Raw genomic sequence first — 26,810 nt, forward strand, 5'->3', positions numbered from 1 at the left:
CTGCGGAAAGCAAGCCCGCGGGAAAGGGAGCGCTGCTCTAGTTGCTCTAGTTGCTCTAGTTTCAACCCAAGCCGACTCAGGCGCCTCCGGGGCTGCCGGCTGTCCCTGAAACAGCCAGCTTGGTGTGGCTCAGTGCAGCGAGCCAGCTGCGTTCGGACCGTGTGTTCAAGGTGTGTGAGAGGTAGTATCTTCTTTTCACTAGTGAGATGTGTACATCCGTGAAAACTGGCAAGTGTTACAGTAGTATGCCCTTTGCTGCAAGTGATGCAGTCCCCAAGAGAACTGGTTAAGGCCGAGAAAGAAGGCGGTTTGGTGTTAGGATTCTGGGAGCGCTCACACAATGGAAGGAAGACCTGCGCTGCCAAAAGAAGGTAAGCTGTCTTCCAGCACAACCCGACCAGAACTGAGTGCTGCTAGGACTGTCATTCTCTCTCTCTCTTTCTCTCTCTCTCATTATCTTCTGTCTTCTTTAAGCTTTCATTTGAACTTCTGGGGATGGTGGGGTAGGGGAGTTACCCAACTGAGAACCGGTTCTGAACTCAGGTTTGACTGCTTGCAGCTCCAAAGTCAATACCTGAGAGACAAGTGACGTGGGAAAGAAAAGCTTGCTCTGCTCAGGAAGCTGGTATCCTGAGAAGATGGTGGACTAACATCTCAAAGACCATATTCCCTGCCTAGGGGAGGCCAGACGGTTTGAAAGGGGAAAAGGGAGGGGGCTACTGGCAGGAGAAGCAGGTGCCCAGGCAGTTAGGTGTCTGTTGAGATGACCCTGAACAGAGTTGGTGGTATCTCTGGCAGCTCTTTTCAAATGTAGTCAGGCCTTACCTTCTGGAAAAGTCTGGTCCTTCACTCCTTAAGACCAGTGGTCTTCAAATTTCATGGAAAGTAAGTTAATTTTGCTACAGACCAAAGGGTTTAGTTCAGCAAGCAAGGAGTGCATAAGCTCGAAGCAAGTTAATCCTTCAGTGTAGTTTGATTGCTGGGATGCCTGGCTGGCTCGTCAATAGAGCATGTGACTCTTGATCTTGGGGTTGTGGGTTTGAGCCCCACACTGGGTGTTGAGAGTACTTAAAAATTAAAACTAAAAAAAAAAAGAGCGAGAGAGAGAGAGAGAGAGTGAGACAAGAGACTAGCTGGAGTGCTGTTCAGGGGAGAGGAAGGGGAAGAAGTTACTATATAAAGTCAAAACAAAGTTCACATTCAGCTTTGCAGACTTACTTAGGCCATGTTATCTAATGGCTCTGACCTGATAATAGTCAGTTAAACGGTAACTTTCTCTCAGACTTTTTGGGAAGAATTACATGTAGTGATATGCATAAGTCACTTAGCATAACACTGGCCTATAGTAGCAGCTAGTCAATAAATAGTTTTTTGGTTACCATACACTTAAGATTTTTTCCTGCCTGGTCTTTCATCTTCCCCTGGCAGAAAAGCCAACATAAAAAAATTGTGAAGATCAGCTTCAAGAGCATCTAAGATGACATCAATTGTAAGGTAAGCCATTATTTTATTTACCTTTAAAATATGCTGCCAAAAAATATGCTGCCAATTATACTATGGCTCATCACTTGGGTTTTTTTATACTCCTTGAAAAAGCTTTTTTAGACTTATTTAGATGTATATTAAAAAGAAGATACACGGACGCCTGGGTGGCTCAGTTGGTTGGATGACTGCCTTCGGCTCAGGTCATGATCCCAGAGACCTGGGATCGAGTCCCGCATTGGGCTCCCAGCACCATGGGGAGTCTGCTTCTCCCTCTGATTTCTCCTCGCTCATGCTCTCTCTCACTACCTCTCTCTCAATAAATAAATAAAAATATTAAAAAAAAAGAAGATATGCAAAAAATTGGTTAAAATGTTCCTGAAACTCCTTCACATTCTGTGTCTGATGGCTGTGAATCAATGTATCAACTCAGAGGCATCAGTGTCTGTGTTTTTCCACATGTATCATCCTTTATTCCATCAAGAGCATCAGTAAGATGGCATTTCTTTTAAAGAAGTCATTCCACCAATGCTAGGATTCTAGAACTTTTTCCAAATTGCTAATACCCATTCTGCCATTCTGCGACTTTTGAGACTGCTGCTTTCATGATCTCCCCAGAAATCACCTGATCAAGGAAAACATCCAAGTTAATGCATGTGCGAGCTATGGAGGTGTCTGCTGCCTGGCCAATGGCCAGTGCAAAGTGCCGTGAATGGTGTAAAGAGACCCAATTTCAGAGCTGTTAAAACGTGAAAATATGTGCATCTAAGGGTTGATGTACAAATGGTAGACAGCGCACATCATTATATGTCCCACACTTAGAAAAAACAGGTCACCATAAAATTATTTGAAATAGTGAGCTCATTTAGTGCATTAAAAAGTATTCGAATAACCCCTCTTTAATCTATATAAAATGAGGTGTACTTGTCTTAGTCACATTTTCTTTCTTTTATATCAACAGGAAATGGTAGACTGAGTTTTAGGCTAAAAACAACTTACCCTAAGTCAAGGAACAGTTTTCTTCAGTTCCGTTAGCATCCTACTCACAGAGACAAATTGGTGCCATTGGAAGATACTTGGGACCTGCAGCCCCTTCTTCCCAACATTTGTTGTTTTAACATAAAAATCAAGCAGCAGCAAAGTTAAGAGTTTTAAAAGAACAATTTCCTTTAATTTTCAAGTTGAGGGCATATTTAGCTCAAAATCAGAAATAAAAGGAATCTTATAAAAATATGATGAACTTACTAACCCGTATCTTCCTCCCAGCACTCTTTTTTTAAAAATTGAGATATGCTTTATGTAAAATAAAATGCATAGGTCTAAAATAGTACAGTTAAATGGCATAAAGTCATATAACCACCACCCCAGTCAAGAAATAGAATATTTCCATCATGACAAAAATGTTCCCTGGGCCCCTTTTCAATCATTTCCCCCGTCCCCTTCAACATAGTAGTCTTTTAACTTTAGACAGTAGTCTTTTAACTTAAATCATGGGTCATGGGTGAACAACACATTAAAGTATCAAAAAGAAAAAAAAAGAAAAAAAAAAGAAAAAACTTCTTAAGTGATTGTGAGTTATAGGGAGAAAAATCTGTTTTGTAACTTAATCTTAATTGCTATGGCTATGTTGTTATATATAATAACTATCCTGTCTTTAAGTGTTTTTGCTATTTTTAAAATTATTAATATTAACCTGAATGGTAAATAAAATGTATACCCTAGTCACACATGCACAGGTGGAAATATGATCTGTTTTTAGCCAGGCTGGATCAGGTAGCTTGTGGTGTCCCATTTCAGTTTAGGACATAAACACTATATAGATTTGCCTACCGCATGACTTTCAGGCTTAGCCCAGCAGTCTCAAAACTTTATATTGTGTAAATAATTACTTAAAATTTAATTTTCCTTTTCATATAACAAAGTGAAGTGGAAACTGTGGGAGACCATTACTGGCATGTAAAAAGTTACTGTGGGTGACAATATGTTTCTCTTTTTCACTCCCCTGTATGAAACCAGGGGACTTTAGTAGGAGTAATTCACTACTTTTTGCCCAGTTGTACTTTCTTCATTCCAAATGTGATTCCAGTAAAGACATGGGTTATAATCTGCTTGCTTAATGTTGATGTGTATTAACATGTTCAAGGGCTAATAAAATCTGGTCAGAATCAGAGTAGAGGTAATAAGAAAAAAATGAGCCACCGTCTATTTACTTTGACAGTAGGACTACGGGTTCACTCATTCTTGATTTATTCTATAAACATTGAGTGCCTTTTGTATGCCAGTCACTATACTAAAGTTGGAGGTACAACCAAAGATAGAATAACCAGACCAGAACCAAAGACAATTTTGGACAGAGTGGGATCTCAAAACTTGTCCACCCAACAAGAAGTCAATCAGTTCCAACAAGGAGTTGATCTCCCTGGACAATCACTTGTCCAGAGAGCGAGGACAAGTACAATGTCAATTACTCATCGCATCAAAGTCATACTCTACTGGGGTTATAGACACATAAGCAATTACAATACAGTTTGATAAGAGTGTAAATATGATAAGTAGTGGGGAAATATAGGAAGAGTCCTCATCTCAGACTCTGATGGAGGGGTGTGATTCAGATCTAAAGAATGAGAAAGAATTCACCAGGTAAAGAGGGGGGCAAGTAGCTTATAAGAAAGGAGAAGGAGATGGGACAGAGTATTTGGTAACATGATCCCAATAGTAGGAACTCTGGCCATGCTTCTTCTCGAAGTATAAAGTTCCTTTTGAAACAAATGAAGCCATCAGTGAAGAAATTACTGGCCAATCAAGGTTTCAAAGAGAATTGAGAATCACATAAATATAGCAGGATTTTACCTGAACAATAGACCAAGTATTCTAGATCCACTTTTCTATTCTAAGATAGTTTTTATATTCCTAGGGAGAGACAGAGACCCTTCCAACTGATAAAAGTGCCACAAAGGAATTTTGATGTTGTTGTTGTTTTCTTGGTTTGATTTTTCTGTCCACTGAAAACAGAATGAAACAAAAAAGTGAAAACAACAGGGAAATACAGAAACCCTACCACAAAGGGACTATTGTCTTGATCCAGATTGCGTTAGAAAAACTGGCAAACTAGTGCTTCTCTGTTCTGATTGCTGGGAAACACATCACCGTCATTATGAAATTCTTGAGATGCACGCAGGCAATTTCATCTATTTCCATGATTTCAACAGGTTGCTGATTACCAGATGAGTTATCTCTTAAGACCTGTCTCTCCCACTACAATACAACTTCCAAGATGTATGTGTCAAAAAGCCATCGTTTCCCTGAGGCTTGGTGTAATACTTGGCACATAGTAAGGTGCTCAATGAAAGCTTTTTGAATGAAAGTAGAAATTTCTTCCCAGCCATCTTTTTCTCCAGCTTTCCTCCTTGTACCCTGTGATGGGGAAATTCAAACATGATGGCCAAACCAGAATTCCTTGGCCTTCACTGACAGCCCTCTGTTCACTTGGCAGGACACTTACCAGCTGGCCCCAGGAAAGGCTGCTGTCTCTCCCAAACTGGATTGGGAGCTTCTGAAGGATGGTGGTGGTGTCTTAATCAGTCATGGAATGCCTAAGATCTCCTAAAATCACTAGGATATAGTAAGTGCTCCTAACTTACTGAATAAGGAATTGTATAAAGAGTTTGTGAACTTTGCAATGAGTTTATTTGTATCAACAAATATTCACTGCATTCCTAATTCACTAGGTACTGTTTTAGGTATGGAGGATACAGAGGTGAAGAAGACTGATAAGGCCCCCAGCTTTATGGAGGTCAAAATTCTGGTGGAGACAGACAATAAACATGTCTGACTCTGTTTGACTGCTGACAGCTTTCAAGCCCCAGCCCTCCCTCTTCCCTGGTGTCCCGCCTCTGGACAAGTGGGTGAGGAAGTCTGGACACTCCCTCCTTTGTTCAGACCATAGAAACCCCAGCGATGTATAGGAGACTTTTAATTTTAATTTTATCCCTGGCCCCACCACAATGAACACCAGAACCTTTCACCCCTGACTTCAGTCAGGCCATTTTGAATTGCCCTGTTCTTCCCAGAAAGCCTCAGCATGTGAGCCATAAGCCCTTTGGATCCTGCTGGTACATGTATGTGTCCTCATCATTCTGGACACCTGAGCCATTTTGGTGGTGCTGGTGGGAGACTGATCCCATTTTCTGTGGAGCAACCACAAGACACATATAAACAAACAAGGTGATTTCAGGTAATGGTAAATATTATGGGAAAAATAAAACAGGACAGGACAAGCAGTGAGGGGTGGCGGCAGTCAAGGCATGGGAAAAGGGTAAACTCTGCAGGATCAGGTATGTGACAACTTAATCTCTTGACCAAAACTCCACTTGATGTTGTGGGGACTGCCAGCTGACTCCTAATATTTTCCCTTTCTCCATAGTAAAGGAATAACAACAGTATTTCATTTCCTCCTCCACTTTTAGCTGGACCTAGAATAAAAATGCCATTTACCAACCCCTTAACTGGGAGTGGTCATGGGACTAAATTCTAGTCAATGGGATTGGATGGAGTCCCATTCTCTTGATTAGATGCAGACTTGGTGGTTGGAGCTCCAGGGACCACCCTGGAGCATGGTATGACAGTGGACCCAAACTGTGCACAGCAGAACCACAGAAGGGAAGTACCATTGGTCCCTACCTTGCGGAGCACCCCAGCTTTGCCTGCCTCCCTCCACTGAAACCTCTAAGACAAAACCCCTGTGTCTTGTTCAAGGTGCTGAAGTTTTAGGTTTTGTAAAAGCTTTTCTCACTTGAATGAATCCTAAACCATACATTTGTTGGACTTACCACTTTTGAACCTATTATTTTCTCTCTTCATGCCTTTCACCAACTCTGTTTTCTTTACTTAGTCCATTTCTTTTCTTTTCCCTTCCCTCCCTTTCTGTTCTTTTCTCCTTATTGAGCATTATACAAAACTCAAATACCTTGACCTATTCTCTATTGAATACATTTTAAAAAGTAACCTATTATAGAGAATGTAAAATACACAAAAGTAGACAGTACAGAATACCAAATCTTTTTGCACTCACAACTCTGCCACACCAATTTGTAATCTATGGTCAACTCAGCCACAGCCATACTCCAGCCTCTCGCCCCTTTCTACATTATTTTGAAGCAAATATCAGATCTCATATTATTACCAAATGGAGTTTCAGGTCTCCCTATTGCTTAAAAAGCAGATGAAGCCATACTTTTCTTCTATAAATAAAGCCAACTTTTAAAAATTCATTATTTTTATTAACATATAATGGATTATTTGCTCCAGGGGTACAGGTCTGTGAATTGTCAGGCTTACACACTTCACACTACTCACCTTATCACATTCCCTTTCCAATATCTATAACCCAACCATCTTCTCCCTAACCCCCTCCTTCCAGTAACCCTCAGTTTGTTTTGTGAGATTAAGAGTCACTTATTGTTTGTATCCCTCCCAATACCATCTTGTTTCATTTATTCTTCTCCTATACCCTTAACCCCCCATGCTGCAACTCCACTTTCTCATATCAGGGGGATCATATGACAGTTGTCTTTTTCCGATTGACTTATTTCGCTAAGCATGATACGCTCTAGTTCCATCCACATCATCACAAATGGCAAGATTTCATTTCTTTTGATGGCTGCATAGTATTCCATTGTGTATATATACCACATCTTCTTGATCCATTCATCTGTTGATGGACATCTAGGTTCTTTCCATAGTTTGGCTATTGTGGACATTGCTGCTATAAACATTCGGGTGCACGTGCCCCTTCGGATCACTACGTTTGTATCTTTAGGGTAAATACCCAGTAGTGCAATTGCTGGGTCATAGGGTAGTTCTATTTTCAACATTTTGAGGAAACTCCATGCTGTTTTCCAGAGTTTAAAACCAAATTTTTAACTCATGTTTTTCTTCACTTCCTTTTCATATTATCTTAAGTGTTCACCTTACTATTTCCCTGCTCTTTGCCCCCCCATTCCTTTTTTTCTCCCTCATTCCCCTCTCTTTCTGTATCTAATACATCATTTGCCAATAGCCCAACCCCCCCCCCCATACATTTTTTTTTTAAAAAGGAAGTCCAGGTCTAATTTTCTCAGTCATAGATGTAGTTCTTTGATCTACCTACTTCTTTTGATTTTCAACCACTGAGAATCATTTTGCCAAAATGGCAGAATTTCCTCATTTATAGTTCCTTTGTGAGTTTGAAAGTATTTTTAAAAAGTCACATAGTCCCCAAACTACTCTCCCTCTGTCCCCATAATAAAAACTGGCTACACTAGTAGTACACTGTGAGAAAATGTAAAAGGAATCCAGTTTACAGTAATAACAAAAATTAAGTATTGGATGTTATTTTAATTATACAAACTCTAAAACCCGACTGATACTGAGGACTTGTTTTTATAATATAGATAAGGCAATGAACTCTTATGTCATTGGACCTGGGCCATGTGGATGTTTTCCCACAAAGCAAGCTAGAACTGCTTCAGTACCACTCATGGGTAAGAATCAAACATGTTTCTCATAGGCAGAATGTAACCAAGCTTTTGGAGTGAGTACAAATTATTTGGACATGGTGGAGGTCGATCTTGCCACCAAGTGGTATGATTACAGAGTCACTGTCAAATTCTTACAGATTTTGTTTTTATTTTGTTTTCTTGGTGAAAAATCAATTTGTGACTTTTCGCACTGTAACAAAACAAAAAGAACTATGACCAATTAAACCAACAGTCTTTGTGTACCTTTGGAAATAGACTACGTTCCTAAACATTACAAATATATTTCTCCTCTGGGAAGTTGTGGGAAGTGGGTGTTACTCCACCCATTTCTTTCACCTACTACATTGACCTTCATACCAATAAGAAAATGTGAAAGAACTTGTAATTGTTGCTCGTTGTGTTTACTTGTCTAACTTAATACTCAAGTCTTTGAGAGCAAGGGCTTGTTGCTTTCATCTCTATTTCAAAACACTAAGCTTGTAGGGTCAGGCCAGTCAACAGTCAATGTGTGCCCAGAACATTTTATGAAATGAGTAAATACAGAAACTCTTCAGTAGGAGAACCGCTCACACAGCTCATTGAAGTTCAGGTTCATTTTGCAAGTTGGCATTTAATGCCTCTTTTATTCTTTACTCTTAGTGGTTCTCTCTCTGTCTTTTAAATTCCAGTTAGCTAACATAGAGCGTTATATTAGTTTCAGGTATACAATACTCTTAGTAGTTCTTAAAAAGCATTTTTACTTTTCTTATAGTCTTAACATGATCATTTTCTTTATCATGTCCCACTACTTCACTATTCTTAGCTTTTTTGACATGATACTAACATTTAACCAACCTCTCCTAATACTCTTAAAATTGTGTGTTCTCACTTCTATGCCCCAGTGGGGTTTGACATACATTTTCTGATACAGTGTATTTAGTTCCACATACTACTCATGATGAAGTGAGAAGAAGTGTTTTCTCAGAAAAGCTAAAAGAACTATTTCCTGAGCTAATGGTTTTAACTGGAGGTGAGAGATTTAAAACTTCTCCTCCTTATGGTCTTGGTAAAACAACTGTTTAGAAAAGTTGCATGTATAAATATTTAGCAAATCATACACTGTTTAAGGGAGGAGAAGTATGGAGAGGGAGAGGCAGAGAAAAAGAAAGTGCTCTAACTAGACATTCATCTACATGTCTAGACATTCATTCCACATTTAAATATTTAGAATTTTCAGTAGCCTGTGAATACAAGAAAATTTATTATATTAAGGTAGGCTGTAGATATTTGACATGTAGCTGATATTTTCATAGTGTGAGAAATATCAAGCTGACATTATGCTTTCTCTGTGATGATTACTTCCAAATGTCAGAGAGTAGAAACTTATTCATGGGATTTCGGGGCCTTAGGATAGTGTCAATTTAAAAGACATTCACATTGACTTCTTTTTTTATTTAAACATGCTAAATGGAAGATGAAAAGCAGGTTAAGAAATCAACAGAGAAAGGAAGAGCAAAGAAGAAACATATTGACAAGAAAATTTTAAATAGATTGATGTACTCTTACATCAATTTCATGAAACCCTAGCTGATAGCAGGCTTTGTGATTGCCTCCTAATATTTCTGACAAGTGGAGCCTTGCTGTTCATATTATTTCACTCCCATCACTTATGTTGAATTTGGGAAATTAAAAATAAGATATGAACTATTTGACTTTTTGTAGACTATCCTTAATAAATAAGGCTAATAACTAAAATTTGTATTTTAATATTGGCATTGGACTTCAAACTAAAATCAAATAACTTATTGATATTTTAAATTTAAAATGTATTCTTTTGTTCACCAAACTCCTTAGAAGTTAATTATGAACCTACTGAATTGCTATTTTAGAAGTAACTCAAAGAAATTTTAAAAATTATTATTAAACAAATTGGCCACATCAGAGATAATTATGAGTTTAAATAAGCCTTTGTCTTTCCCAATTATGTGCACAGCAGTGCTCCTAATTACTTGGGGTCACCGAAATCCCATGGCATCCTGTGAAAAGCATTTCTCCTGCAGTCTATCTGGTTAGATTTCCTTTCTTTTGTGGGGGAAGCCAGCGTCTTCTCCTTTTTAAATACCCCTTTTAGCAACAGTGGGAACGATGTTGAGGATAGTAACATGATTTTTGTTGTGACTTGTGTAGGTCAATGACAGGAGTCACCCTGTAGCCGTCTAAGTTCTCTAATTCATCTTACAAATTTATTTCTGACTCAAAGAAAAAAATTGTGGAACCTCAGTGAGCTAGACAAGCTACTTCCTGGAGCTGCAGAATTTGAAATTGTTACTTAGAAAAACAAAAGGACAAGCCAAACATGCTGGCTGATAGAACTATCTCAGAGGATCTTCGTAATCTTGTTCACTGTATCAAAGCTGGAACAGAATGTATTGATAATTCTCTTATCCTATTGGTGTTGCTCAAACTCTTAAACTGAAATGCTGAATTCAAGGACGATCATTCCATTATTAAAGCTTTAAGTGTCCCATTGTTTTGTATGCATCGAGTATCCTAAAATGAGTAATACTGAAAAGCTAGAGTTTGCTACGTTTCCACACTTGATGTACTCCTCCCAAGGCCAAGGAGTCTGGGCTGTTCCCTGTGAAGGCAGGAGACAACTGGGAAAGTTAAGACGTTGCCAGCACCCTGGCACATAACGACCCACAAAGTCCACAGCCACCCCAGTGACATCCTTAGAATGGCAGGAGCTGTAGGCCCTCTGCGTTAGCAGGGTTAAGAGAAACAGGTCTCAGGAATCTGCCTCTGGCTCATAGTCCCTGTGCCAGGTCCAGCTCAGCATCTGGGCTCGTTATTGCCCCCGGCCTTTTCCGGGTGTCTCACACTGCCAGAGTCACCAACAGCTTCATCCGGACAGAGTGCTTCCTGCTGACTGCAAAGTCCCCAACACCCAGCTCCATTTTGGGCCGGACCAGGGCTCACCTCCTCACTGATCACTTTCCTGCTTGTTTTTGTCTTTCTAAGCTTCAAGTTCCTTTCTTCCACTCTGTCCTTACCCCGAGCCCAGGGCCAAGTCTGGGTGGGAATGGTGGGCGTTCAAAGCCTGGGCTAAAGTTAGGGGATTTCGGGCTTTGCTGGGAGGCCTCCCACCTTCCTCTGTTAGAAAGCAGCGGGGGCGCTGTACGGTCGCCTCTGGCTTCCGAGAGAAGTCCCCCGCAAAGAGACCGAGCCTTGCGCCAGGACTGCAAGGAGCTTGGACGGCGACTCTTAAGCCAGCGTCCTCACCCCGCGCGTCGACCGTGGAGACGCAGGGCGCCCCCAAGTGGCCGCCGGGCCGCGCCGCTCCGGGCCGGTGAGGGCGGCGGCAGCGGAAGTGGAGGGGCGGTGGCGGCGGCTGCGGCGGAGCCTGGGCGGCCATGGCAGATGCCGCGCGGGAGGAGCTCTCGGCCCTAGCGGCGATTTTCTGCGGGCCGGACGAGTGGGAAGTGCTGAGTCGCTCAGGTGACTACCCCGGCGAGGGAGGGCCCGGGCGTCCTTCTTCCCCGCCACTGGGACCGGGCTGCCTGCCCCAGGGTCCACCCTCGGGGACCCGGCTAGTGGAAGGATGGAACGGCACGCCCCGGGACTGGAGATGTGTGGGAGCAGCCGGCAGAGTGAGGCGACGCCCGCCAACGTGGACTGTGTGTCGGCGTGCACTCCGCCCCGCAGGGGACTGAGCCCGCAGCGCGCAGGCCGGTGCGGCCCGCCGGCCGGCCCCCGCCCCACCGCCACCGGCCGAGCGCCGGGCCCTGCGCCTCTGCAGCCTGGCCCCGGAACGCACTCCGCCCGGGTTCCCGGGCCGCCCGTGTTGACTTCAGGTCTCACCTTGAAAAGAGGCGTGTCCTGACACCCCCAATTTAAACCCAGCTACCCCAGATTACATTGTGTCCTTCCTAAGATCTGTGCATTCATTATTCCTTCAGGGCACCCACCATAGTTGTAACTCTGTTAAGGGCATTGAGGGTGCCCAGCAGCAGGTGGGCGGGGACCCTGTCTGTTACGTAATCACAAAACTCTAAGCTCCTGGGACAGTGCCAGGCATATGGTGGTTAGTTAAATGTTTGTTGAATGAATGTTTGAATTGGCTCTGTGCTCTATCCGAACCTTTTCTCGGTTATGTTTCCTAGTCGATTGCTCTTCTTTTGCGTTTTTCTGGCCCGCTGAAAGGTGACGGTCAGAGGCTTTTGGCGTGTTGATCTTTCAGCCCGCATGTACTGATGCGCTGTAAACACAAGGTTTCAGAGACACAGCCCTTGTCCTCTGCGAGCTTACAGTCCAGAAGGGTTCTTTTTGGCTATTTTTTGATGATAGTTAAAATTTATTCTGTCCCTGTCTGTGACTTATATTAAGTAAAAACCAGAACTGCAGATTTTGAAAAAAGTGCAGTGATACAAATAATTTTCAATTTTCACTTAGCTTTTAAATACATTATGTAAATTTTTTGGCATGGGATTTAGCCTTCTGTTATGTTTCAGCAACTATTAAAGTTGCCTTTCGGACCATAGATTGGTTGACCTTTAAGAAAGTAGTCTAAAAATGTTCTGGGTATTGTGAGAAAACCATCTAGGACTAAGATGGGTTTCGTGGTATCATTTGGTTGGTTATTCACACAGGAAGCCAGAGCCAAGACTTTTCATTCTTTCTTCCTTGCATCACCTGTGTGACCACAATTATGTTCTAGGCACTGTGAACCAATTTGGGTAATGCAGCTGCTTCCTTTTCAGTGCCTGGCCTGTCTTGTATCCTATATAGAAACTGTTGTTGACAGTCCATCCGAAATACTTTATTTTTAGTGTTTTCTTTTCACCCTCCTTCTGATTGGAGGATTCATAATTCTTCATCTTTCTTACTGTCTCCATGTGTCTCTTTATTGATAATTACTTCTGCCTGAGGCAGTTATTTAGGAGATCATCAGTTTTTCTAAATTCTTTCATGATGGATCAGTTGAAATATCCTGGAAAAATGAACACAAGATTTCCCATCACACCTTAAAGAGGATGGAGTGGTGGTGAGCTGGGTCATGAGTACATAGATAGCTATGCATGATACTGCTGACCAGTCAGAGAAAACCTAAAAAAGTAAGCATTGAAAGAAAGAGAGCAGATTTTTAATAGCGAGAACACTGTGGACCCTTTATCTGCTGTTAAATTGAGCATGACTTTCAAGCCATGCCTCCTAATTAATTTAATTCAGCATTCTGGCATCAATAAGTAATTGAATTATAAAAGAATTCAGTGTAACAACTTAGGACATTTTGTTGCTGAAAGGTTCATTGGAGAATAGAACAATTGAGTGATTGAAATAAGGATGTTTGATATCCACAACTGGGAATTAAGGGTAAGGTAAGGCTTTCTTTAATAGACCACAGTAAACATAAGTGGGCTGCTGGCTGTCATTCTCACGGTCACTGTCAGCCTGGGTTGGACGATAGAAGATTGATACCAGAACATTAACACCATCAGTTCCATTCTGGCCTCCCCACAAATAATGCTGCTTCTTGTTGCCACTGGAATTAGGGGAACATCCCAGTGGGTGGGATTGCACTTCTGGTATGAGATTGCCCAGGAAGGGTTAGGCTCCCAACCCAGGGGTCAACTATAAAGGCCATCAGATCGAAGAGGCTGACTAATTGAAATCAGTTAAGTTGGGCTAATTTATGTTGGGAATTTCAGGGGATATAAGCACATGGCCTCTTTACAGTGGTTACAGTAAGCCTATAGTAAGAAGCATCAGGTATAACTGTCTCTTAAAGGTACAAATGATGTAAATCCCCACACTGCTGTCTATTAGGGAGGGCTATGGGTAGACCAAATCAGAAGTATTCTGCCCCTCCTTGTATAGTGCAGTCAGGCCAGGTGCCAAGTTTAATGGGGTCACCTTCCATGTACCTCATACTTCAAATGAATCTTACCTGATGAGGGGTACTCTTAGCGTTTTCATAGAGAAGTTAACAGATGCTCAGGCTGGTTAAGTAACCATCAGGCACCAGAGTATATGGACCCTTAATAGAGATGGGGCTGCTGCATGAGGAAAAGAATTCTTAGCAAGGATAACACTTACGAAAGAGCAGTAAGAGCCCCCATAGAAAGGAGATGGGTGTCACCCAACTTATGTTCAGAGTAATTCTACAGGGGTGTGTGCAGGCATGCATCTGTGTGCACACCTATCAGGTAAAATGGATACTGTTATAAATCCTCATTTTCCTGATAGTTGAGGGTCACAGATTATATTGCTGTAGTCAGTGCTCATTATATGTGGAGTTGTAGTTCTGGAGATTATCTTGTGGATCAGAAACTTGTAAAATGGGAGGTATATAAGACTCAGTATCATATAATATGTTGCACAGTAGCTTCAGCATGAATTTTTGTCTTCTGCTAACACTCATGTTCAGATTGGATTGGGCCCTCTTGCAAAATGAATCATGACTGTCACCCACTGACCCCTCTAAATCTGCTCAGCTCTGTTTCCTGCTGATTGTCAGTACCGTGCTCACCTCTGCAAAATCAATTCAGCCTTGAACTTAACTTCTAAAGGATGGGATTGCCACTTTTAGCTTCACTTATTTTTAGTTTTCCTTTTGCTTTTTTTCCCCTGTAACCACATTTTTAAACACATATAAAAACCCAGCTATAGCATAAAAACAAGCACGAGGGGATGCATACTTGTGGCGAGCTGCCTGGGAGGAAGAGGAAAGAAAGCCCCATGCAATGAAATACAACAGGGGACTAGGGCCTGCTTCTTGGTTTTCTGAATAATGGCTTACTTTGAGATATCTAAAAATTGAAGAAAAAAAGAAGCAAATAAAAGGAAAGTCAGTTGTATGTGATTTCTTAATGGGCTCCAAATGAATCTTGAAGAATGCATTCTATTAAATTGTTTACATTTTCCAATGTCTTCTGTTATTGGACAGTATTTATTAAGTTCCTATTGTGTAGCTATGAAAAACAAATTCTTAAAAATAACACTGCTGTGGAATTTGGGGTTCAGTTCAGTTTCTCTAGTTTGATTTTCTGTTGTTTGGAGTGTGGTTAGGTGTACAATTTCTTTCATGTACTTGTAAGGAAGAACAAGGTCTGAAACCTATTTTGGTTAGTGTTCTATTTATGAAATTGATACACTTATAAGGCAGAGTGACTTACTTAAAAAAAAACAAAACAAACAAACTAGGGAATTTATATGTGAATTTCAACCAGAGGCAAGGCCTACATCTTTTGGTAGGTTCTTTAGGTCTTCAAATTTAGGAATCCTAATTTCAGTTTTCTAGGGCAAGTGTAAATTTTCTAGGGCATAGGTGTTTATTGACAATTATGAGTTTGTAAGTTAATGTGTTTTTTGAGCTCAGGGAGGGGCAAAGATTAGTGTTAGATTTAGAGCACGATTCTTTTTTCTGTTAATCACTCTAAGCTGTTAATAGTCTTAAAGCAGATAGAGGCAATTTTGTTTTTTGTGTCTCTCTTTTCCTTTAATGAAAAAATCAGATAGACAGTACATGTGGTTATATGAAAAATTCTGACATGAGAGAGAGCCAGTTTAATTGCATGTACAAACTAAAGCAGATATGAAATGGAAAGGTAATGCACATACTTCTAGAGTTTTAGGGAGAAAATGAGTTTTTAAAAGAATATAATTTTATTACCACATTAAATATCAGCAGAGTGGGGTCATTATTGGGCTTTTCATTTTCCTATAGAGATAACAGCATTTTGTGTAATTTTAGTTTGCAGCCCCAGTATGTGTGTATGTGTTGGGGTGGGTGGGGGGAATGGGCAGAGTCACTGTCTCTGAGAAGACCAATTCTTGAAAGAATCAAAGCAATTTTTCTTCTAAACATATAACTAATAATTTTATAGTTTTCTAAGGCAAAAGTAAGGATTTCTCCCATTGCTTTTTTTTTTTTTTTTTTTTTTTTTTTTTTTTTGAGAAAGAGAGAGATGAGGGGTAGAGAGGGAGAGAGAAGGGAGAGAGAAAATCCCAAGCAGGCTCCACACCCAGCCACCACCCCGAGATTATGATCTGATGCGAAATGGAGAGCTGAATGCCCAACCAACTGAGCCACCCAGGTTCCCCTCTCCCTTGTTTTCTAGTTGCTGCCTAGGACCAGAAAATCCCTATGAGAGAAAAATGAAAACTGGTAAGGATTTGAAAGGCCAGCTCAATAGCATTTTCCTACTTTCTCCCTGAACTGCCTGTTTCTGTCAGTTGGTTACCTGCACTGGGGAGGAACAGGTATATACATACTTACATGGCAGAGATTGAAACACTGTGGGTTTCAGGGGTTTGATCAGAAAGGGATTCTTGCTTGAAGGGAAAGCTTGCTTTGTGGACACAGGTACTGTATTAGTTTCCTGTGGCTACTGTAACAGATTTCCAACAATTGGTGGCTTAAAATAACACCCATTTTTTTCTCTTGTCATCCTGAAAGTCAGGAGTCTGAAATCAGCTTCACCAGACTAAAAGCAAGTGGTCAGCAGGGTTGTGTTCCCTCTGGGGGCTGGAGGGGGAGAATCCACTTCTTTGCCTTTTCCAGCTGCTAGAGCTCATTTCTTGCATCCCTTTGCTCATGGTCCTTCTCTGTCTTCAAAGTTGGTAGCATGGCATCTGACTGCAGTGATTACATTGCCTTGGACAATTGTGATTACATTTTCCTTGTGATTACATTTAGGTCCCGTCTCGGGATCCATAACCCAATCACATCTGCAAAGGCCCTTTGCCATGTTCTGGCAATTAGGACATATACATTGTGGGACCACTATTTAGCCTATCACAGGTAGCAAGGACTTCTGCACCTGTGAGCCCCATGGTTACAAGCTAGCGCTCAGAGCTATTTATCTGTAAAATTTAAAAGCTTCTTATAACTTATGAATTATTTCTTGGCTATTGTCTAAAAAGAAAATTTTAGATAGTCCAGTGGTGAAGAAAGTAGTTCATTTGGTTAAACCATAATAATTCTGGTGTGAGAGTACCACAGAATTAGTTCAAAATACCATGGAAATCGTAAGACAGAGTTTATAGGGGTGATGTTCATTTATGATGAAGGTATGAAGATCTTTAGAAGTTATGCCTCCCTTTCAGGGAGAAAGTAGGCTCCCTAAAGGATTTCTGGAGAATTTATTCCATCTAATGGTCATACATTGTCTGTAGGTGTATTTATAGTGCCCATTTCACATAGTGAAATGTACTGATCCAACTGACATTTAGGGACTCTATTTAATAATAAGGTATTTTAAAAAATAAGGAACTTGGTGGAAGAAAGAAGGGTTTTGAGAAACATGATGAATTGTGGAGGAATATGCTAAGGTTTGGAAAATTTTTCTTTATCCATACCCATTTTACTTAGGTAAACACATTTTAGTTGTATCATTTTTTTTTAGAAATATTTTATTTATTTATTTATTTGACAGACAGAGATCGCGAGTAGGCAGAGAGGCAGGCAGAGAGAGAGGAAGAGAAGCAGGCTCCCCGCTGAGCAGAGAGCCCCATGCGGGGCTCAACCCCAGGACCCTGGGATCATGACCTGAGCTGAAGGCAGAGGCTTTAACCCATTGAGCCACCCAGGTGCCCCTAGTTGTATCATTTTAATATGGTCTTTATAATGGTTGCTGTCTTTGTTTCTGGGTAGTGTCTTTAAATAGTAGTTCTTTGCCACTGATACCAAAAAGTCTATTTAAACAACAACAACGAAAACCGTTCTGTAGCAGATGTGTTTGGTCCTGTGTGAATCAACGTCTGTAACAATAGCTTTTACATAAGTGGAATCAGGTGGCTAGAAAGCCACATTAAAGTTCTGTTTGGTTCTTCTGGGGCGGGGCGCGGGGCGTAGCCAGGTTCCAGTTGTTGAGGCTGTTGAGCAGCAATCCAAGTATGAAAATGAGAAAGGTTTGCCTGTTGCTGTCATGAAGGAGGATGGAACAAGGGCGTGTGGAGAAAGAAGCAGGGGTAGAGAGAGGCAAGTTAGCTTCAAAGATACCGCTCTGCACCCAGTTCTCTTCTACTCTGCTCTTCTGATGTGTGTGCTTCTGCCCCCTGCAGAATGAATCAGCCTGACGTTTTATCAACTTTTTGAAAAGTGGGGTGAAGCGGTGTGGAACACATCAGAGGGGTGAAGTGGAGCAAATCTGAAAGGGAGCAGTGTTTCATCTCCTAGCCTGTGTGTGCCTCCCCCTCCTCCTCGTGGAGCCAGAGAAGGCTGAATTGATGTCCGCCCCATTTTAGTTCATTCTGCTACCTTCATGTTACACTGATACTAATACATTTGAAGTCAGAAAAGAGCGGGGCCGGGCAGTTACTGTTTCATGCACAGTCATCAGTTTCTTGGGCCCTGCAACTACACTGCATTGTGGTGTTTGCTTTGACTTGAATCTGCCACCCGATGACTTGCCTTGGATGCACTGTGTAACTTTTAAATTAATCACTGATTTTATGTATATGCAGCACTGTTTCTCTGTATATTCATGTGAGTTCATTACGAGTTTCCAGAGTTAGAACTAAGTGAGGGTAGGAAAAAAAAAATCGTGTGATGAGAAAGCCTTCTGGTAAACCTGACCAGAAATGGGGCACTAGCCAGTGGAAATGCCTCAGAAGCTCTGGATGCTGGGATGCAGGAATCCATGTGTATATGTGTATGGTTGAAGAAGAGAATCTGTAAATCATGGCTCTCTTGGGATTATGTGTCTCTTTGTAAAATATATCCAGTTTTCTCATGAAACATAATTGACATTGGAAATGAAAATCTTAACTTCTTAGTGTGCCATTCAAATTGAATTATGTATAGCTAATCATTATTTTTGGATGCTTTCCAGGGACAGAGGGGACGGTGTTCAGAATTCTCACAAAAGCTGAAGGCCTCATGGGTGCCGACGTACTTTTAGAATTGGTGTTCCATTTGCCGGTCAATTACCCTTCGTGTTTACCTGGTATCTCAGTTCACTCTGAACACCTGACCCGGGCCCAGTCAGTGACTGTGAAGGAGAAGTTACTTAAGCAAGCAGAGAACCTTTTGTCGGAACCTATGGTCCACGAGCTGGTGCTCTGGATTCAGCAGAATCTCAGGCATGTCCTCAACCAACCAGAAACTGGAAGTGGCAGTGAAAAGTGTACTTCTGCAACTGGCATGACTGTGGATGATGGACTGTGGCTAACTCTTTTGCATTTAGATCACATGAGAGCAAAGACCAAATATATCAAAACTATTGAGAAGTGGGCTTCCGATTTAAAGCTGACAGGAAAACTGATGTTCGTGGGTAAAATAATACTGATTTTACTACAAGGAGACAGAAGCAATATCAAGGTGCCAAAAAGTTTAATGTTGAATATGAATTGGGCTATTTTCTGCTAAAATGGTGTGTCTATAAGTGTGTTTTGTGACAGTGGGACAGGTTAATCATTAAGATGTTAATGGATCTCCATTTTTTTTAAAGAATGTCTCTAACTTCTAATTACAACAACAAACTTGCAAGCCTTGAAGAATAAGTAGATTATATTTTTAAAAATTATTCCACATAATGAAAGGGATAGGTCATTAAAAAAATCTCTATAGTGCATGAATTTTGTTTCTTTAGTTAGCTTTGAGCCTCAACTTTATTAAATGTGCACTAAAAGTTTGTGCATATCTGTATTCCATTCCTCAGGCACAGTGTCTGTCTGTGGGTACTGTCTAACTTTTTGGCAGTTAAAAACATATTCAGACACTTTAATTTGGCTTCTGTAATACCTGGAAAGAGGAGCTGATCCCTCCTAACCAGGATTTAGTGTTAGTGGAAGTAGCATCGTTACGCTGTCAGCTTGTCACCTCCTACCTAACTTTTGTTTTCCACCTGACTTGTCTCAGCAGCTGCTTTCAAAATCATGATCTTCTTCAGATTCTCCAAGTTCGCACGCTCAACTCACCTAACCTATTTTATGTGGGACCAGACAAGGAAAGCTGCTTATTATATTTTAAATCTTGAAAGCACTACAAATCACTTAATAGGTTTATGCTTTCAGATGGGTTGGATCAAGAATACTTCAATTGAATTTATTCAAAACAGATTCAGTTTGCACAACCTATAATCTGAAAGATTTGTAGAATAACTACCTAGCTTTTTCAGAATGGGTGCTTATCACAATACTTATTTGGCATTTGGTTAACCAGATTAGTGCTGGGGTTATAGCATATAGATACCACAAATAATTAAAGCTGAATCAGTCTTGGTTTGAGGTCTGACCAAAGTACCAGATACTGCAAGGTGATTTATAGTATATCTATAAAACTTGACATTCTGGGTAAACTCCTGGCTGACAGAATGAATACAAATTAATTTCCTTGTTCATATTTCCCTAAAAGGCTCAGATTTTTCTTTAAGCCAGCTCAGGAGTGTTAGGTTAAGGCAGCTGTTTTGCAGATTGGATCCTTCAATTGATAAGTATTTATTTCATATATCTAGAACTTTGCTAATATAGAGGAATTGTACTTTTTATTTAAAGAGTTCTTTCTTTTTTATGAGCTTTCCCTAAAATGCCATTTAATGTAAATATCTCTGTTAAAATTTTTAAGATTATATATCAGGATTGAGAATTACAGGTACGTATTTATAGATGTCATCCAATTTGGACAGGTAAGTGCTGTGTGCCTGTTAATTTCTTTCAGATGCAGAAGTAGTCATAACACTACCATTAGCTGGTACTGTTAATTGTGCCAAAGCACTTTGTGCCAGGGTGTCCTCTGTGTGCTTTGCACAAATTAACTCTTTTAATCATCACAGCTTCCCATAAGGTAGGTACCGTTCTGAGTACCATTTTTTGGAGTAGATTCCTGAGGCACAGTGGGCTTAAGTAACCAGCCTGGAATCAGATTTAGGAGGCTGTGCAGTCCAGATTTAACCCTGCATTGTTTGAAGGCCTCCTTCTACCAGCACATTCTGCTGCCTAGTATAGAAAGACAGTGTAGCCCTCCTACTGCTTGATTCAGAAAGAGAGTACTCTAGGCAGGAAAATAAGCCTGCAGATGCATGGCTCCTTTAAAACTAGGACTTGGAGATTCAGAGTAAGATATGTACTTAATGTACTGATTTATCATTTAGGAGTACCTGCTTCTTCAAAAAACCTCCAAAGTAGATGTGGACTCAAGTGGAAAGAAATGCAAAGAGAAAATGATTAGTGTACTGTTTGAAACAAAAGTACAGACAGAACACAAAAGGTATAATTTAGTACTATTGCAGATGGAAAAGTAACTGAATCGATAATTATACTCTGACAAATCTAGGCATATTCATGAGTTTCTCTTGTATAATGCAGGTTTCTGGCATTTGAAGTCAAAGAGTATTCATCGTTGGATGCGTTACAAAAGGAATTTGAAACTGCAGGACTTAAGAAGCTTTTCTCTGAATTTGTGCTTGGGCTGGTAAAATGAAATGGAAGACAGGAATCTTTTAGTTAGACAGCGGTGGCTTTTTGTTTTGTTTTGTTCTGTGTTTTACAGTGGATTTTGGGAATGGTTAATTGAAATTATCGTAAGGAAACAATTTTAAAGTTTCTCTGAAGCAAAATGATAGACACCATTCTAACTTCAGGAACAAAAGCCCATTTTGCTTATGGATTATTAAACTTTAAAAATGCCCATATATTCTAATTTTTGCCACTAAAGGCTAAGTTTAATAGATGGAATGTTATTTGAAAGATAAATATGAAATGATGGTAAATGAGCCCTTGTGATTATATAGAGGATTTGTTTGGAACTGTGCAATTTTCTAGCTAATTTTCTTGTAATTAAATGAATTTTTTTAAAGATTTCTTTTCATGTTTACTTTGTTCATGTTTACATTTTTAGCATTTGGTCATGATTTTCCCCAATTCAGCCTATTATATCTATGTTTTAAGTTGGATGTTATGAAAAATATAACACTGATTTCTTTGTGCAAGTATATAAACTGTCAGTTTAAATACAGAACTTGACTTTTGATCACTTTCTTTGGGGTCCTAGATAGCATAGTACTTATTAGTACACTAGTTAGTTATAGGACTAGGGAGTCAATTAAAATTAAAGTTAATATTATTGTTTTGGGGAGGAGGGGCAGAAGAGGGAGAGAGAGAATCTTAAGCAGGCTCCATAATGTGGGGTGTGCTCTCAAGACTCTAAATTCATGACCTGAGCTGAAATCAAGACATGCTTAACTGACTGAGCCACCCAGATGCCCCTTAAAATAATTTTTGAAAAAACTTATCTTCAGGTTTTATAAGAAAAGAAATGTTTCACATAAAATGAACTTGACTTATTAGATGGAGGAAATGATATAGAGATACCATTTTTTATTTCTTAGGAAATCTGTTAAACTATGATAATCTTAAAACATATAATGACCTAAGGAGAGAAGAAGCCATAAAATGAAGGCTTGTATTACAATCTGTAACAAAAGCGTAAGGAGGCATTTATGTTTGAGAAAAGGTATTTGTGTTCATAAAGCCAAGTGTGCTTCCAAAATAAGGGGCGAGCTGATAGAGGAAAAGGCCATGCAAATCCCTCTCACTGCAATCTGTGAAGTATAGTGATGTCATTATAAAATCATGAAATGTAGCATGCAGGTAGTGTTTCTTTCTTTCTTTCTTTTTTTAATTATTATTTTTTTGCAGGTAGTGTTTCTTGACAGTGCTGTTCTGGGACTTTGGTGGTTCAATTTGATTGTCTCACTTTCAGGCACCCTTATAATTAAATTGTACCTCCTATTAATCATCTTATGGGGTTCTAATGAGAAAGGAATTTTGATTCATTTTACCTCGTTCCAGGGTATTTATGATTTTTTCTTGGAGAACAGGTAAATGTAGTTAGGTTGTTCTATGGGAACAGCAGATGGCAAGGAGAAGCTAGGCTACTCATATGCTCAACTGAAAATAGGCTGGAGAATTGAGGCTGGTCATTATTACTACTACTTCATTTGATTTACTAAGTAAGGAGGTTAAAGGTTATTGCCATCAAAGCTGTAACAGTAAAAAGGCTGTAACAGTAAAAGTAGTAGGGGGCTGGTCTGAATTTTATCACAACAGAACAGCTAGTCCTTTATTTTACTTTGATTCTTCTTTGTTCAAGTGTTTTCCGCACCATGCTTTGTGGCTCTCCCAACTTTCAGCTTCAGATTTGACCCTCTAGGGAAGAAGTTGAATCAGGCAAAATTGAATATTGTTAGTGACTTTCTCCAAATTAATTAAATTTCTATTTGCTAAAATTATGTTTAAAAAGTATTAGTTATGATTAGTTTCTTGGATGTTTACATCTGAGTCTTTCACAAATACACATATCAGAGTGCAAAACTAACCTTGACAGTATTAGAGACTTACATTAATTTAATTTGACCATCTCTGGATAAAAGAAAATTTAAAATTATATGCAAAAAATCTTTAAGAGTCTTTCTGATAGTTTTTTACCTTTAGAGGAAGAGAATTGCTTTCATTGATATTTTTACCTCAAACTCTAATGCTTTCTTTTCAGCCTGAGGTACTTATGAAGAGACAATTAGGGCTCCCAGAAGACAGAAGAGGTGAGGCCAAGGGCTGGGACTCCTGAAGGACTACACTGTAAGAGTAAGACTGAAGTATAAATAAACTAATTGTCCTAGTACTATAGCTAAACTTTGAGGATTCTCTTAGGTCCAGAAAGTCTTAAACTTTGAATTTGGATTAAAGTAGTCCGTGATTCTAATGCCCCCATATCCTCCAGATCTTTGGAGAAAGATAACATTATCCTAGGCATCAGATTTTATCTATTTTAAAATTTTAATATTTTATTTTAAATTCAATATCCAGCAAATTTTAAGTTTTAAAATTCAGTATCCAGCAAATAATCAGATAACTGGACTCATGAATAGACAAGATATTATCAGCAAGAAACAACAGAAAAAATAGACAATAGAAATAGAACCACAGGAACTCTACTGCTGGAATTATTAGACATAGATCATGGAACAGTTATGCTTAGTATATTCTAATAGACAAAAGCCAAACTTGGAACTGGTATTAGAAACCATAAAAGGTGACATGGTATATTTGTATTTGAAAAATAACAAAATAAAAAACAAATAGAAATTCTAGAACTGAAAAATAAAATAATTAAAGAAATAGCTAATGAGTTAAAGCCCAGTTAGGAAATCCTAAACCAGCTTAGGTATTTCAAACAGTGAATTTAAAACAGGAATTGGTTAGAAGTCTGGAAGAGCAAAAAGGAGAAGGAATGGGACTGGATGACAGAAAAGAAAAAGGGGAGGGTGATGTTCTCAGAGTTCAGAAATGGCCAAGAGTGTATTCCTGCTGCTGCACTTTAAAAACTGTTGTAATTGGTCCCAGATCTGCTCACTTGGTGCTGCCTAGACCAGAGCTAAAGGTGCTATCTCTGGTCTGTTGGAATTGCCACTTGCTACCACTACAGCAAATGCCAGCAACTATCACAGAACCCTGTGCTGCCTTCAGTTCTTCCAGCAGTTCCTCCAAAATTGACCAAACCCAACAGGAATCCAGCTGGCAAAAAAGTCCGGGAAATGTAGTTAGAATATCCCAACCCAGATGAACAGCAGAATAGAGGAAGATGTGTGTGTGTGTGTGTGTGTGTGAAGTGAGGGGAGAGACCCAAGCGCCCATAGGAGGTAACCAGCACAATCTTCCTTTTAGCTATTAAGCTTTCCCACATACTCCCTACCCATATTTAAATTTCTGTACAATTTTTATGCTTCCATCTATGCAGACTTAGCTATATTTTGTACAAATAAAGAGATTTTTGCCTTTTCCCTCAAAGGGGGACAACTAAAGTGTCATCAGTTACTATTATACTCACCAGTGTTAATTCTTCTAGTTCAATCACAATTTCACAATTCCACCTGGATGTTCTGTAACCTGAAGATAAAATTATAAAGTTCACCACCACCACGATCTCTTATATCTAACTTGAGGGAAGGAAGGGGAAGAACTTGAGGGAAGAGGGAAGGAAAAATAGTTAATAAATACAAAGATAAACAGAAAAAACAATGAAGCAAATTTTCATGAGTACTTTGGTACTTCTATAACTGGTCATTAACCTATAGCTGGTATTTATAACTTCTTCCTCTACTCTTTGCTCTTGGTCAGCACTTCTACTGGTCAAGGCTCTCTACCTAGTATAGTGGCCAGAACTTCATTTCGGAAGGATCTAAGTCCTCAGTAGTTGAGTTGCTTATTAACTTTGACTATAGAACAAGAAATATTAAGAGGCAAATCAGAGGATTTCCTGGGGTCCTGACATAGTTCTTATTGACCTCACTGTATATCAGTAACCCAATTTTGCTGGATCTGGGTCAGCACCCCAGCCATAATGGGAACCTCTTTCTTTGCTTGTTGGTTTAATATCATAAGGAGCCTAATATATTTGAGTGTCAATCTCAACTTCTAATTGATTTGAGTCATTTTGCGTGCCCTGGTAGAAACATTCTTTCCATGGGAACTAAGATTGCCAAATCAGCAGAGCCCAAGTTTACAGAGGTGAGAAAAAAGTTCAGTGAGTGGATTATTAAATATAATATGGATAGAAGTCCATCCTATTGTTATTCCCTGATTTCTGGACCCTCGTATTCTGGCAGTGGGAGAAATACATCTTATACTGATCACTGATTCAAAATACTTTTTTACCTTGTATAATAGTACCTCAGCTTTTCAGAATCTTGCCTCCCAGCTGGCCAAGTAACTGAGTTTTTTGTAGGTCACTATATTACTTTATCAAGCTGGCTACTTCTTTGTGATTTGGTACAGGGAAAGACCTATGAATTTCATAGTCATGAGCCCATTGCTACATTTCTTTTGTTGTGAAATAAATTTCTCATTTAGATGTTGTATTTTGTTCTCACAATGTCTATAATATTGTGGTTGGTAGTATTATAGGAAGGGACTTCTGATTCATATCCAAAATAAGGCTTTCATGTTTTTATAAAAACAAATTGCTGGCTCTTCCACTAGAGAAGAGATCCAATGTGATTAACTAGCAACTAGGCAGATGGTATCTCCCAGGAAGTGAGGCCCTACGGGTAGCTCAGCATTGATATCTGTTCAGAGCAGGTTAGGCACTTGTCAGTGATAACAGCAAGGTCAGTATTGGTGAGAGAAATTTTACGTTGCTGAGCCCATGTATAACTTCCATTCCTGCTGCCACATTTGCTTTGTAGAAGAGCCCACTGAGCAGGCACTGGGATGCTAGGGAAAGAAATTGACTGATGTCTACAGGATGAGTCAACCTGTCCATTTGATCAATGAAGACTTTCTTCAGAGTGGTTGCCCTTTGATAAGCATCACATGGGACACAAATATCCTCATATTTTGTGCTCGTCCCTAGGCGTCCATTCAGGTATCTCTGCCTCATCTCCTTGTCATTAGTCTTCTGATCTCATTCTTTCAAAGGGACTGATTTTCTGGCCAATCCATTAGCCACTGCCCATGAAATACTGTAGATCTATACCATGGACATTTCTTTACCTAGACAAGGTAGATAGCCAGAAGTACTGCTCCAAGCTCTGCCTACTGAGAAGATTTCACTTTAACCTTTCAGAGATATTCTAGATTGGAATGGTAATTGCTGAAGCATATTGTGAAGGACCATCTGTATCGCAGGCCTGAGTTCGTCCTTCCTTGGCTAACATGTTATGGGCGCTGCTCATGACGTGAGAAGAATCTCGTGCAATAGTTGCTGTAAGCATCTGAGCCACTTGATCACGAAGCCTGCCTGTGCCTTCAGGACCTGCTTGAGCTTGATCTTGCACACATCACTTCATTGTACATACTCAAATTTAAGATTTCATGGATGAAATAATACCC

At 39.9% G+C, this 26,810-nt stretch overlaps 1 protein-coding gene and 1 long non-coding RNA gene across 8 annotated transcripts in view; both read left to right on the plus strand.

Moving 5' to 3' along the window:
* Window positions 1-247: 247 nt before the first annotated feature.
* RWDD3 (RWD domain containing 3) lies at window positions 248-21,779 on the plus strand. 7 transcript variants are annotated; one of them, XM_045064885.1, is made up of 7 exons: window positions 248-371; window positions 1,429-1,494; window positions 4,976-5,104; window positions 7,914-8,003; window positions 18,815-19,302; window positions 21,074-21,189; window positions 21,288-21,779. In XM_045064885.1, the coding sequence occupies exons 4-7, from the start codon at window positions 7,922-7,924 to the stop codon at window positions 21,400-21,402; spliced, it is 801 nt and encodes a 266-aa protein (XP_044920820.1). In that variant the 5' UTR covers window positions 248-371; window positions 1,429-1,494; window positions 4,976-5,104; window positions 7,914-7,921; the 3' UTR covers window positions 21,403-21,779. The 7 variants fall into 7 exon arrangements, with proteins under 7 accessions (XP_044920820.1, XP_012911572.1, XP_012911578.1 ...); XM_013056118.2 differs by lacking the exon at window positions 248-371 and adding an exon at window positions 484-885; XM_045064884.1 differs by lacking the exon at window positions 248-371 and having other exon boundaries at window positions 1,113-1,494.
* A 1,797-nt stretch (window positions 21,780-23,576) lies between these two features.
* Window positions 23,577-26,810, plus strand: part of LOC106005784 — a 48,651-nt gene continuing 45,417 nt past the window's right edge. The window contains exon 1 of the long non-coding RNA XR_006601830.1: window positions 23,577-26,343. This is a non-coding gene — a long non-coding RNA (uncharacterized LOC106005784). The remainder of the gene's footprint in view (window positions 26,344-26,810) is intronic.

Source organism: Mustela putorius, unplaced genomic scaffold (genome assembly GCF_011764305.1).
Source record: "Mustela putorius furo isolate JIRA1106 unplaced genomic scaffold, ASM1176430v1.1 tig00003853_pilon_pilon_pilon, whole genome shotgun sequence".
In the NCBI taxonomy this organism is placed as follows: Eukaryota; Metazoa; Chordata; class Mammalia; order Carnivora; family Mustelidae; genus Mustela; species Mustela putorius.

Coding starts and splice junctions, on each gene's coding strand:
- RWDD3 (XM_004752546.3), top strand. CDS start 11,393: ATGGCAGATGCCGCGCGGGAGGAGCTCTCGGCCCTAGCGGCGATTTTC. Junction 11,478..18,814: donor GGAAGTGCTGAGTCGCTCAG/GTGACTACCCCG, acceptor GATGCTTTCCAG/GGACAGAGGGGACGGTGTTC. Junction 21,190..21,287: donor GTACAGACAGAACACAAAAG/GTATAATTTAGT, acceptor TGTATAATGCAG/GTTTCTGGCATTTGAAGTCA.